General features: G+C 36.8%; 1 protein-coding gene across 3 annotated transcripts in view; it reads right to left on the bottom strand.

Annotated features, from left to right (window-relative positions):
- The window catches only part of LOC126266771 (cation-independent mannose-6-phosphate receptor), a 599,618-nt gene extending 586,404 nt beyond the window's left edge, over positions 1-13,214 (bottom strand). Inside the window, exon 1 of one of the 3 annotated variants that reach the window (XR_007548921.1) lies at positions 12,974-13,195. Coding sequence is in view for 2 of the 3 variants with exons in the window: in XM_049971299.1 (XP_049827256.1) it covers positions 12,974-13,098 (125 nt within the window). In the remaining variant the exon portion in view is untranslated. Of the gene's footprint in view, positions 1-12,973 lie in introns of all 3 variants that reach the window. The other 2 variants (XM_049971299.1, XM_049971307.1) reach the window with 2 other exon arrangements.
- Positions 13,215-14,811: the final 1,597 nt, after the last annotated feature.

Here is a 14,811-nt window from a genome sequence, read left to right as displayed (position 1 = left end):
TGAGAGGGGAAGTAATTAATCAGTGGTCGCTTGGTGGGTACCTGCCAAAGAGAAGGTGGGGAGGGGGTGGCTCTTGCCCCCACAACCACACCTAACACTGAAAGTGGAAGAGTATTAAAAGTTAGAGTAAAATCTGCTCTCCCTTAGGAAATGCAAGACTACGGTAGTGGCTGTCATGTCATCCACAAGCATCTGAGGTAGTAAGGCACTCCAGCTCAGAACTTGCTGCAGATCGGCCAGTAGGACGCACTCAAGAAGAACATGCGGATTCGTCAGTAGACTATCACAGCTGTAATGAGGAGAATCCCCCTGACACAGAAGGAACTTGTGAGATAGTCTCATGTGGCCAATGCATAGTCGGCACAGCACAATGGCAGCTTTCCGTGAGGCCTGGAAATATGTATGCTGCACCTTGGTGGATCCTTTAATCGCCCTCAACTTTTTTTGGATCTTAATAGCCTACCATCCCAATATCCAGATCCTCAAAATATTGCGTCAAAGTTGTAAGTATGGACTCGGCATCCCGACCTCAAGTTGATATCCTAAGGTTGCGCCTTTAGCTAGACGGTCAGCGAGTTCATTTCCTGGAATACCCAAACACGTGGCTCAGTGTACACGTGGAAGGTCACCGTCTTTCCAAGGCTGTAGAGGTCAGCCAGTAGGTCCTGGATGTTTGCAACCACAAAATTTTTGCACTAGCACAATTTTAAACCTTCTAAGCAACTCATTGAATCGCTACAGATCAGAAAGTTGACATACCGCAAAGCCTGAAAGATGGCAACCATCTCTGCAGTGGATACACTGCAGGCACTCGGCAGGGAATGTTTGTTTCTCGTGTCCCCTTGCATGTTCAAAATCGTAACCAACCCTGTTGTTGACTTTCGATCCATCTGTGTAGATGCATAACAAATTAGAATAATCAAGGAGGATTGAAAGAAACAGGTGTCTGGGAAGGGTAGGATCATCATTCTTCTTGGAGTCATAAAAGAGGTCCATCCGTATCACAGGACACGGTACAGCCCATGGGGGATGCCAAGAGGGAGCTCCAGGAACACAGAACTAATGGGGGTTGTTAGAAGTCCTTCAGGAGAATACCAAGTAAGATCTCAGCTCGTCTGCCCAGTTTTGGGCAATGCGCAAACAGTCTGAACTATTGGCTGTAGAACAGACTCGAGTGACATGGATGCGTAGGCTTCTGATAGTTTGTGACTGTGCAACTTACCAGAAACTGCTGTCATCTAACCCACAGCAGTGAGACATCGGCCTCCGCCAGGAGGCTGTCAACCGGGCTCGTACATAAGGCATCATAAGGGGTATGAAGTGAAATTTGTGACTGGACTGGGTGTTTCTTGGCAGAGGGTCAGAGCATATTATCTTAGATGGAGAGTCAGTGACAGATGTATAAGTCCCAAGGAAGTATGTCAGGATCTTTGTTGTTCATGCCTTGTATTAAAGACTGCAGAAAATATTAACAGTGACCTCAGACTTTTCACAAATGACGCAGTTATCTATAATAAAGTACTGTCTGAAAGGTATATGTGATTTATGGTATTTGAGCAAGTTTCATGGTAAATGCCCAAGAGTACATCAGTGGACTTTTGCAAGATTTAGATCACAATCTCAACTATCAAATTTACGAAGGCATCAGACTGTGACTGCACCTAACATTAGAGTGAACATCAGGTTACATGAGAATGCAGGTTTTGTTAAGAGAATTTCATCAATGAAATCTTTTCGGGTTATCAGCCAAGTCATGATATCGTGCTGTCACAACATTCTGACAAGTTTACTATTCAAAGCCTCCCCTGAAGTTAATGGTAGGAAACTTGTTGAAGCATTCTGAAAGCATGATGCCATAGCTCAGCTGATAACCTTTAGAAGATTTCATCATGGAAGATCAGCTTACTTTTCCAGCAGTTGAACAATACTCAAATTTAGCGTTCCTTGAACTACCTTCATGCAGACTATTGAGAGGAGCTTATGACAGAGGTATGTTAACATACGGGTGGAGCTAGTCAGTGTGTCACGTCCTATGCAGAATCCTTTGTAGTCTGGTCCCTTCAACCCCTACACACCAACCAACCAACCAACCAACCAATGTGGAATACTCCGCACCTCCAAGTTTCTGCCAAGAGGTTACTTGCACAGCTAACTGGCAGAATCATCCAGTCTAGTCAAAACTGACTCTACCCTATCCTAGTGCCATTCACTGTTTTCAAATGGTGTTTTCTGGGAAAATTCTTCTGAAAGATAAGCACTATATCAATATGACAAAATAAGAAGGTTGGTAGAAGGTGGAGTTGTCAGAAAATAACTTCGAAAATGACTGAAATCTAGCAGGTCACACAAGCTAATATCAAACTGCTGTACAACCAATAAAAAGAAAGTATGGAAAAGTATCTATTTACACAAATTGGACTTAAATCACAGGCCACACAGATTATGTAATATTGAATTCAACAGCTCTCTGAATGCTATGGCACAGTCATTAATTTAAAAAAAAAAAAGAAAAGAAAAAAACTAGCCAGTGCTACTGACAGTTTCAGAACAGCAACAGGAAATTGTGTAAGTTCCACCAAGAAATTACACAGTATTAATATGATTATTCAGACATAAGAGGGTGTTCACTATTCATGGAGACTTCAGTGTCGAATGACAGGCGTACTGATTACAGACACCTGGAGTTACTGAAGGTCAGCTACAATTTATTTCTCTATAATGAAGTTCCCAATGAGGATTGAAACTTTATTACAACCAGTACTAGCACTTTCGAAAATCCCATAGGCTTGTCAAACTGGTGAAATTCTTAACCTATTACACAACACACAAATGCAGTAAAACATCCCAAAACAATACAAAATGCATATCAACCCTTATTACAAAGGAAAAACAGAGGAGTGACCAAATGAAATGTATTTTTAAGAGACAACAGCTGGGGGACAAATGAAACATTAAAATCACAGACAACTACTCTCTCTCTCTCTCTCTCTCTCTCTCTCTCTCTCTCTCTCTCTCTCTCTGTAACAGTGAATCTTGTTCTTAGTAATAAACAACAAGATACAAATAAGTCAGACTTATTTCTGCATACAATGCATGCACCACTGCCAGGTGTAAGTTTCAAGGCCGCAATCCCTAGTGAGATTACAAAGATCATTTCGTAACAAGAAACTGGTACTTCTTCAACCTATAAAATGTGTTTTACTTGAATATTAAAACATAACCACAACTGAGCATCTTTGTAATCTGTCAATTTCCTGACAGTTTTCAGTAGTTAGTGGTAGCACACCCACAAAAGGCTAATCACTTCTAGAAGTCCACAAAAGTCTTTCCAACTTTCACAAAAATATTTTAAGATGGGAGTTACAACAGAGCAACCCATTCTTCTGAACAGAATTTCGTAAGTGCCTTTCAGTTTGATTTCTGTTGGAGACTCCCTATAGATAAAGCCATACATTGTAGAGTCAAATAAGAAACATATCCTGCTGATATATTCCCATGACCTTGTCAAGACACGGTTGTGTAACCTATAAAATTCATCTTAATAAATTAATATGTCCTCAAACTGCTAGCATATCACACACGCATTGAGTCTTACTACAATTACAGAAAGCAGACAGTCTTATGGAAAAACTGCACTCTAACAGTGAAAACAAACAAAAAAAATGAAAAACATTATGGAAGCTTTAAGCATAGGGTTCCCTCTTGCTTGTTTCTAACGTTTGTAAATGATGTAATGATTATAAAGGACACCACAGTCCAAAAAGCTATAATGTTTGCAGATAATGCACATGTGGCAATCAATAATGGCCTAAACTCAACCATACCAGACATTGCACTGTTACACACAAAATTATATAAGTTTTCAAGGTTCCTGTAATGCAATTTCAAATTAATGAAAAAATAACATGTTGACACCAGAAACAGACATTAGTATTCAGAGACAAGATCCCTATTCAACGCCCTGTCAAATGACAAAATCATTACTGATGGAAAAAGAAATGTATAATCATTCTCCATAGAGTGCACCTCCTTACTAAGATTTAATGTAATCAGTAGGCCTCCTCATATAATTTAATGAGCAAGCTTTGTACTTGGTTGTAGTCATTAAGTCAGTGGCAAGTGTATGGTGTTGTGTGCAGTGAAAAGACTAAATGAACGGTGTACAATTATTTTCACCTTACGGAGTTAATTTGTTCCTTGGAAGTGTCTGCAAATGCAAGAAAAATGTACATTAACTATAACTGACTGAGATAATACATTTGTTAAGGTTTGGCCCTCAGATTCTGGAGGAATCCTGATTTACATTTTCCTGTATCACTTCATGCGTATGTTGAGATGGTTCTTCCAAGGCCACAGTGAACTACCTGCCCTCTCATCTCATCATTAAACATGCCTTTCTTATATTTTCCTGTTGTTAATTTGTCTTCTTAATATTAAGCTAATTTAGCTAATTTATCTCAACTCACTGTAAAATAATCCTTGGACAAATTTGTTACTTAGCAGTAGGAAGTGCGTGCCCTCTGCAATGCAAGTTTATTTTAAATAATTTCACTCCTTGCTGTTGTATAGAATTGTCTCTTGGGGCAGTACAGCTACAGAGAACAGTGTATTCATTCAGCAAAACAGAACACAAATAATAGTGATTAAAGTACACAGGGCCTAAACTTTTACAGTCTTCCTCCAAAGATCCTTGAACTACCATATTCATTTCTCAGTGTATTTACTTTTTAATTGAGTTTTATGCTAACACTGATTTATCAGTTTGAAATGGACTGTGACCCATTTGCAGCACAATGTGCAAAAATTATTTTCTTGTTGACTTTGCCCGTGCAGAGGTCCTCAACAAACTACCTTCAGACATAAAAGATAGGAACAGGCAGTATCTACATTCAAACAAAACAAGTTTAAAAATATTTATTATAATATATTCATTCCATAAATAATTTGAAGCACTGAGAACCATAAAGGCCTAAAGCACACCATCACTGAGCCCACATTTACATGAATATCAGAGAACTGGTGAGAAAGCTTTCTGTAAAAGTTCATGTCAAAGTCCATATCATTTCAGTCAGGCTAGGAAAAAAATCTTACCTTCGTAGTCTTGTATATTAATGAATTTAGCATATGTTAAAATGAAGGACTAAGTAAGGAACACGTAATTTTTTTGTTTTTTCCAAAATAATTTCTGCTCTGAGTTACAACACTCCATAGCTGACACTGTGCATACCATTTTGAAGACGCGAATTTTTGAAAAATTTTAAAATGCTCTGGAACAGTTCTAGATATTTTGTTAAGGTTTTTTTATTTGAAAGATAATTGTTTTATGATTACAAACAAATCCTCCATTTGGACTTATCTGTCAAAGTTCTTTTATTATAAGGTTCTGAACTTTTTTTTGTTGATTAGTACCACATAGTTCTACATTTCCTGGAAAGGAGAGCTTCCACTTTTACGTTGAACAGGTTTTACAAACATTTGAAATGTTTGCCGTACATTAAAACATGTTTTATTACCACATTATCACATAACAGGCTGATAAAAATCAAAACCTAGCCTTATTTAACATAATTTTAGTTTTGAACGATGAGTTAGAGACTCATTTTTCAAGCATTTTAAATAGTTCCGAAGTGTATGTGAAAGGTCCAAATACTTAAAGGTTTCAATTTATACAAGTTCTGTGCACTCTGTTTTGTACTGAAATTAGCCAGTCAATGAACTACAATGTGTTCCACTGCTGCAGTATCTTCCTTCGATGTACAGTGATGCCTTCCTGTTGAACCAATAGGAACTGGAGCAGTTACAATCTTCACAACACTGTGAACAGGAAGTGAGCACCGATGGCGGTGTTGCTGTCCTTCAGATGGAAACCTATATCCAGTAGCTGGTCCATGTTGCAGCATAAAGTTCACTACAATTTCATTTAACATTTAACTGAAATCTGGTGCCTATAATCTCTGCAATCCACCAGTCACAGTCATACACACACGCCACAAACATCCCTCTTCTCAGGTTGTGAATCTGAATATTATTCTGCTGTTTCTGAGGTGCTGGCTAAATGAATGAAATTTCTTCTCTCTTGCTCTTTAAAGTGCATGCAATATGAGTTCGCCCATCATTCTGAGTCCAAAAATGTTTCTTCTGAATTCCTAACACAAGAGTAGTCTGTCTGGACCATTATTCTTTTTTCTGCTCAATTCTTCAATTTCCTCTTTGGACAAAAGAATGAGAGCTGTGGAACTGTAAAATTTCATCACTCTCGTAAAATCCTCAGCATTCTGGATCGCAGCTATATTTAGACTGGAAAGATTATGTTTTGTAGCATGGTGTTTCAGCAGGCCTCCTACACCGTCACAAGGCCCCTTTCCATGACCAGTAGCACTGTATACGCAGTCAGCACAAGCGACTTACTCGATTCAAACAGCTGGTAATGATTTATAATATGACTAGGAGCACAACCAGAAATAATGATCTTCTCTGCCCCTGTTTGCAGTTGAAGAATTTTGCGCATTGCTAGCAAAGCAGGTGCCGAGTCATGCCCTGTGTCATCACTTATAACTGCAACACTTGTGGTCTTGTTTTGAAAATATGTCACTCCTGTAAAAATTGAAACCTGGTCATTACTCCCTGCACTTCTTGTGGGTGAATTACAGAACAGTTCTCAACAAAATCACAGTGAAGCACTAAACGTAGTTCTTCAGCCTGTATACACCCTTTCACTCCTGCAATGTGGTGATGCAATTTCTTCAGATGCTGGTATGTTACTGCTTTCACTGACCATATACCAAGTTCATCAATGAAACTGTAAAGGCAACAGTCACTTATGTAATTTCTGCAGAGTTATGTGCAATGTCTCCCGGGCCAAGTATCTGCAAAAACAGTCCTCCATTTCCAGGGTAGTCACCACATTCTTGAAACAAACATGTCTCTCACATCACAGCCTACTAATGACTTCACACACCGAACCAAGGTGTCATCCGTCACATGCTCCAGCAGGCTCTTCAAAGTTTCCACACAAAATTCAAAATTCGCACAGTACACACATAAACAGACATCTCTAGGTGGGTGTGGAACTACCTACTTAGGTCATAGTGCATAAAATTTTGATCTTCCAATATGTGAAGTTGTATAGTTGCTCTTATAAATTGTGAAAGTTTTTTTAATACTTCAAGTCATGTACCTCTTTACCTTCACAACTTTTTTACCTTCAACTGTTACACTTATGGTGTCTTTTTTGTTGGCACTCTGGCAAGAACAATCCCATTTACCTTCCAGATAAAATGACTGCACTATTTGAACTTGAGCTGCTTCTACAAGACAACCATAACAGGGATCTGGTCTTCCAAAGACTCCTTTTACAGACCTCACATTTCTTGATTTGTCTACCATGTACTTTGATACGGATGGAACCTGGTTCAATATTGATTTCTTTGAAAATGTCTCTGGAATAATAGTTAAAACTTGCACCTTTTCACTGTAGGATGCACAATATTCAATAGCTGAATTGATATTTGTGAAAAATTCCTGGCAAGAGGTGCAAGAGTGCTTTGGTTCATTTTCTTCTGAAGGTGGAATTTCTACTTTGAAGAGTGTGGTCAGCTTTGCTGCAGGGTATTCATCCAAAGCTTTAGTAACTTCTCTGCACTTTCTTGATGCATACAGCTTATGACTCGACTTCACTGACCACGGTTTCTTAACAGGATTAACACCTATCTCTGTAGCTGACTGATTCAGGGTATTTAAGTCTTCCTCTATTGAAGCAAAATCTGCATTATCTGCACCATGGGAGGCTTCACCTCGTTCAGATACTATCATTGTTGTTATTCTGACAAAACATTTACAACACAAAAAGTCTCACTTGAAACATCTTCATTTTGAAACAGAATCTTCAAATGAGAATACTTATTCCCAACCCGAACAAAGTCTTTTTTGTTTGTCTTATGTATCCCTCTCTTATGGATGTGCAAATAGCCACCACATTTCTCTCTCCTGTGGCCCCAGTCAGAAGACATTTCAAACAGTCTTTTTCACAAACACACTGCAACTGTGTCAACTGGCAAATTCCTCACGAAAACACAGAACTCACTGGATGGTCTCACATTTCTTAAAAGGCTCTTCAGCAAACAAATTAGCATTGAACAACTACAATACAGAAACATGTAATGAACAATTACGACAAAGAAACTGACAAGAAACTACAACAAAGTGTGAGAAATAACTGCAACAATGAAAGTGAAAAGAAATAATTGCATCAAAGAAAGTGATAAGAAATAACTGCAACAAAGAAAGTGATAAGAAATAACTGCAACAAAGACAACAGAAATAAACATTGTAACAAAGAAATTGGTACGAAATAACTTCAGCGAAAACATACATTACCCTTGATGGGAAAGAAAAAAGATTTTTTAAAATTAAAACCTGTCTAACTTAAAAGTGGAAGCTCTCCTTTACATATAATATAGTACTACAAAGTACTAGTGAACAGAAAAAAAAAAATCTAATTTTTCTGGATTGGCATTTTTGATTTTAAAAATCTGTAAATTATAAAAAACTCAAAAGGTGACAGTAAAAGAACATTGACAGATATGTCCAAACAGAGGATATCATTGTAATCATACAGCAATTATCTTGCAAATAAAAAACCTCTAACAAAATATTTAGAACTGTTACAAAGAGATAGCATTCTAAAAAACTTTCTGAAATTCACATCTTCAAAATGGTGTTCACAGTGTCCTCTTTGCAGGCCTGAATCTTAGGGGAGGAATTGTTTTGGAGAAAACAAAAAAATACGTGTATCTTACTTACTCCTGAATTTTAAATTCAATAACATCCGGGGGTATGAAGGTACCCCCCCCCCCTCCCCCCCCCCCCCCCCTGCCTGAAGTGATACGGATTATGCTGTATAATCTATGAGGACCTACAGCACAGATAAACATGACTCAGTATAAGATCAACAGAGGTCAGAAACATGAATAAGTGCTAGAATCTCACAATCGAAAATTATGCGCTTTAGGCCCTTAAGGTTCTCACCACCTCATTTGCTTATCTATATTTGAGGTTTTATGACTCCTGTTAACTGCAAGACAAGGGCTAATGATAACTATAACATTGCAAATATAAAATTATTCTTTGAAAAATTTATTATGGATCACCAAGCTGCTCAATATCTCTATGCCACCTCATGACAAAACTGTTATCTTTCAACCTGAACTATATCAACATGATCACACAAATATTATGGTTACAGTAAATATTTAACACAACTGACGAAATATCAGCTTTTCCTGAAGTAGTAGCTTTCTTGCTACTTTCAGACTGCGGCAAATTCAGGGTATCTCAGCACAAACAGTATAAGGCACTGTAGTGATATTTCATTTTTAATGCAATGTACACATACTGAACACTGTGTTAGCTTCACTTTGTCAACTGACTGGATTTCCACATTAAAGAAGCTTTACACTCATGATGAGATCTACAGAACATGGTGAATAAATGGAATATTTTGGGACTATGTTCTCCCTCTTCCCCACCTCTGGGGGTTTCCTATAAACATAACCATTTCAGGAGCCCCAATCAATAGATTCCTTCTAATATATACAACTACTAAAAAATAGTATTTGGATTCCACATAGCCTGTATTAATTATGAACTGATTTAATTGTCCCAGGATCCTCTCACAATTTTATATGATATGTAAACATTATATAATGAAAATAAATAACTTAGAAAACACAGGTACGGTTTTAAGATAATAGGACAGGTGATCAGCTATGGCCCTGGTAAGGAACTACCCCTCTCTTTGCCTGAAATGATTAAGAATAACCACAGAAAACCTAAATACGGATGGCCAGGTAGAGCAAACTCCTTCCTCCCGCCAATGTGAGTGTCTTAACAACTGCACTGCCTCATTTGGTTGGTCCCTATTATGGATTTTTATTTTATTTATCTATACACAATCTGCACCAGATAACTCATAACATGAAACATAGTTTTGCATGGTGCCACTGCACTAAAGGGCACCCACTGGAGACTCCTTGAGTACAAACACACTGCTGTGACCTTGCACAGTCTCCAGTCTGTTCATAAAACAGACTCCAGGCTCGTAAACACACAAGTACACTCATGATAAGTGAGATGTTAAGCTCAGGACAAGACAAGAATTAGGCTACTTGCATGCACTATAGATGTTGGACACACAATTTCTTGTAAAAATGTAACATTGTAATGTGACAAGGTATTGTAGTCACCACCCCAAATTAACCACTACTATGAACCATCTCAATAATCTGTAACTGTATCATATTCATTACTTATGATGGATGTTTTAGCTCCCTTAAACATTTGCATCAGTAACATTTTCTCATATCCCTAGACAATTTATTATACAATTTTCTTCTCCAGTAGAAAATGCTGTTTTGTGGTTTTGTTTTTCATTGGTGAATTTCAAACTAGCTCTTGTTCAGCATTTGTGTATAGAACTATCAGTAAAATGATTAGCAATGTTTTTCCTGCTTTGCACAATAACTTGGTAGATGTACTCACTTGGTGCAGTAAGAATTCCCAGTAGTTTAAATAGTTCTTTGCAATGAGCCTGACTAATACGTCTAGTTGCTATTATTCTTACATGCTTTTGATCCACAGAAAAGAAGCATAGCTGAGACCAGAGTGTATGTAGGAAAAGTATGTCACCACATTACACAAGCTGTTACAAACTGTTAATAGAATTTTTAGAGAATAGTATGCTGATGATGTTATTTTTGCCAGTTTCTTTGGGTGATCATTCCATGTTAACTGAAAATTAATATTCACCCTTAAAAACTTTATGCCTATAATAAAAATTGTAGTATTATTGTCTATGTTTACTGCGTCAACTTTTATCCTGTTTCTGCTGGAGTACATACTGTTTGTTTACTTTATATTCAATGCCAATTTACTGCACACCACCCAAGTGTAAACATTCCTGAGGACTTTATTTCCTTTCTCTAATAAGAGTAGTGGTGTGTTAGCAAGGACTATGATGTTTATGCCATAAGCAAAAAAGAAATTTTTTATTCCTTTCCTGAACAGAAAAGAGGCACAATATCAGCATAAAACCCTTTGTAAACAAAGGCAGAATTCGTATTGTATTTAATAGAAACATTCATATTTTGACATTTTTCTTAAGTTTCTCGTTGAACATTGAGCAGTGCAACCATCTCTTGTAAAACTGGTACGTACTGAGTGACTAACAGATAATTTCTACATTCACTGACAGAAAACAAGTAGATGAACTTCTTACACAACAATATTTAGGAGTCAAAAATCCATTCAGCATTTCCATTATTGTTTCCTGGTCATGTGGATAATGAAGAATCTGTGTGTGTTAACATCAATTTATTGCAACTCCGGCATAACTCTGAGCATATGCAGTAGGCTTATTGGACTTTGTGTGTTCTGTCAGGCTGTCTGTCTTCTTTGCTCATTCTGCTACTATCTCAATATATTTGACATGGTTTGGTTGAAGGGAGCAGACCACAAAGGCCATCAGACCCTATTTGACATTGATGTACTTAAAATGGAAACACACTCACAGCCATAATAAACATTGTTGGTTCGTGGTGTAAAAGAGAGCAGAATACAGAGGTCATCAGTCCCTATTTGACATTGGTGTATTTAAAATAGAAACACACTCATGGTCACAATAAACAATGTGAGTCTATTTTTTGTAAGTTGCTAAACACAGAGTTATCAGTTTAATAAAACAGCACACAGAACTCCTTAATTACCTTGTGAAGGTCAAGGATGATATATGTTGTTGTTGCACAAAAGTTTTATTACTCTCTACACTATAATATAGGCAAGTGATTGCTACTGTGTTCGTATCCTTACAATGTTAAATCTTTTGCCAGTACTTGCTTGCAATGCAGCTGATCTGTCCGAGATGAAAGTCATTTTTAATGTCCTCAACTTCAGGATATATTTGCCTTGAGTATAGCAGAATATGTCCAGTTGTTAACAATGCAACCACACTGAATTATAAATTGTGTAAAGAAGTGTACTGAAGGGCGGACTATTCCCACATAAAATAGTATTTCACAAAATATTAGCTACTCACTGGATAATTTCCCATACTGTTCTCCATTTTAATAAGCGACATTACTTACTACAAAAAGTAAAAATTTTTATTTACTCAATACTTACTACAAAAAGTCAAAATTTTTATTTACTCTAAGTCCCAAAATAGCCTACCTTCAGTTGGGAAAAACCACTAACAGTATGGTACATGCACCCAAGTTCTCAGCTAGCTTGTTATTCTTTCACTGTCATCCAAAATTTGACACCAGATAAAATCACGTTAGAAACGCAACCGTCTTCAAAACTGAACAAAAGCCAACCACAGTTACCAGTAATAACACGCTTAAGATCACAGACCGGTGCCCACCAATAACAGTATTAATAACAGCACTGTTTCAGTTGAAAGGAAACCGATACAAATGCTGTCAATACCTGCAATTCTTTCGTCTGGCTCAGCAGAATACATGAAAATGGCTATGCAATCCATAGTTTACAACAAAGTCTGTCACGCAATATGACTGTCATCCACTTTGTTTCAAAAGTTACACAAGCGTTTGTTTGTCAACAATTAAACCGGTATAAATATATGAACGAAACACAGCAACAAAACAAATGTATCTTGAAAGATATTCGACACCCGGCATTCACTCTACGTCTCGTTAAAAATCTTATGTCACAATCAATGTTAGCACACATAACAACAGTTTCCTAATCCACTATCAGTGCTTGAGAGAAACCCCCGGAAAAATTAAGAACTGCGCAACACTTGACAATGACATTATGATGTGTAAACAGTATTTCGACTAACAACTCATAAACCAAAAATGCGCCGTCATGGTGATTCATACAAAAATAACAATAAATGTTAGGAATCCAAAGCAATATAGCTACCAAATGCAATCCAATAACACCATATTCTTACCTAGATAAATCGAAATAGGATACTGTAGAAGAATTAGACACTTTAAATATACAATTTGACGTATCCAGTTCGAATGTTTCATGACACATCACAAAAATAAAAAACAACAGTTTAATCACAGCCATTTGTTTTAAATACTGAAACACACAACAGAGCGTTCAATAATTTACACCCACAGTACGTCAGACCTACACTAACTCCACCAGCTGACTATCTCATTTCACATGAACGCGCGAGTCACATGGAGCAACAATCCGCATCGCAGTGATACCAACTGCTTCACACGTAAACAATCCTGCAAAAATGTCTCGTAACTCAACAGCTCTCCACAAAAGTAACTGCCAATAACCACGCAGACACGTATTTGAAAATCCAGTTGTTTATTTATTTTTAATTAGACGACACATTAGTCAAACGTTCAAGTATATATTTATGAAGCTGTAAAATTGATCTAATTTAATTGTCCGCCAAAACACACTCAATTCGTTAGAGCTTTCTCTGTAAAACGTCCAATTTTGTCTTGTTTCGTTTATTTAGTTTAGCAATGTCATTAAAGTGTAAGTACTAAATAGTACCATATACACCGGATAGGGAAAAAACTGTCAAGTCCCATTACCATTGTTTTCCTCTAGACATATGTATAAGTCGTTTTCATCATAGTTGATGTTGTGACCTCCAATTTCGACCTTCCTGTGGCGAGCACTATACTTTAGTGCTTTATTTCTCTCCTGCAAAAGCACTGTCTAAGTAGCCTAATGTAACGAAAGCCTTAAAGAGGAATTAAATGTAAAATAAATATCACCAGTACATCCCATATACCAAATATTATCACTACAGTTACTAACACATTTGAATCAAATGGATGCTGAAACATACCGGTACAACAGGTTAACGTTGTTAATTTATATAACAAATACTCATTGCTGTATTGTGAAAATGAATTGTTTAGACACTAATCTAATGCTTACGCAACAGAAGTATATGACTCATTAATTATAGTAGTAGTAGTAGTTTATTCATTCAGAGACAACGTACATTGCATGGACTTCGTCAAAAAATACATTATATATATATATATATATATATATATATACATATAGGGTGAACAATACTATACAAAATACAGATGTGCATAGTAGACTACATAACATCAGACCACACTGAAATAGCATGTACAACTTTGATTATTTACATTGATGTATGAGAAAGACTTTTTACATGGAATACACAGTTGATATTTAGATATAACACATACAATGCTAGCACTTTTGTACATATTATTTATTTAGATCATAGCAACAGTCAGATGAAAATTACTATTGGCACAGAGTACATAAATGTAATTGTTTAGTATGAAGCTGTTCCAGGTATTCTTTTACACTATAATAGCAGTTGGTCATTAAAAATTTGAACTGCTTCTTTAAATGAAGACAATTTTTTTATTGTTATACAATCTGCTTCCATGTATGTTTGTTTGTTTCTGCGCCAAAGCCTTGTTAACTCTTTTTATATGAATGTCATTGCACTTTCTTGTGTTGTAAGTATGTAGATCCGAGTTGGATTGGAAATTGTTAATATTTCTTTTTACATTAATTACGCTTTTCTGTATATGGTGGCACGGTAGGGGTAGAATATTCAGCTGTTTAAATAATTGCTTTGAAGGAGTTAGCTTTGAACTGTTGGTAATTATTCTAACAGCTCGTTTTTGTAGAGTGAAGATGGTTTTGAGATTTTTCTTACTATGACCCCAGAAGTTGAGGCCATAGGTAATAGCAGAATGTATATAAGTAAAGTAAACAGCTCTGCTACATTCCCTAGTACATACAAAGCTAATAACA

This window comes from Schistocerca gregaria, chromosome 1 (genome assembly GCF_023897955.1).
Source record: "Schistocerca gregaria isolate iqSchGreg1 chromosome 1, iqSchGreg1.2, whole genome shotgun sequence".
Taxonomy (NCBI): Eukaryota; Metazoa; Arthropoda; class Insecta; order Orthoptera; family Acrididae; genus Schistocerca; species Schistocerca gregaria.
This window is presented reverse-complemented; position numbering and strand designations above follow the sequence as displayed.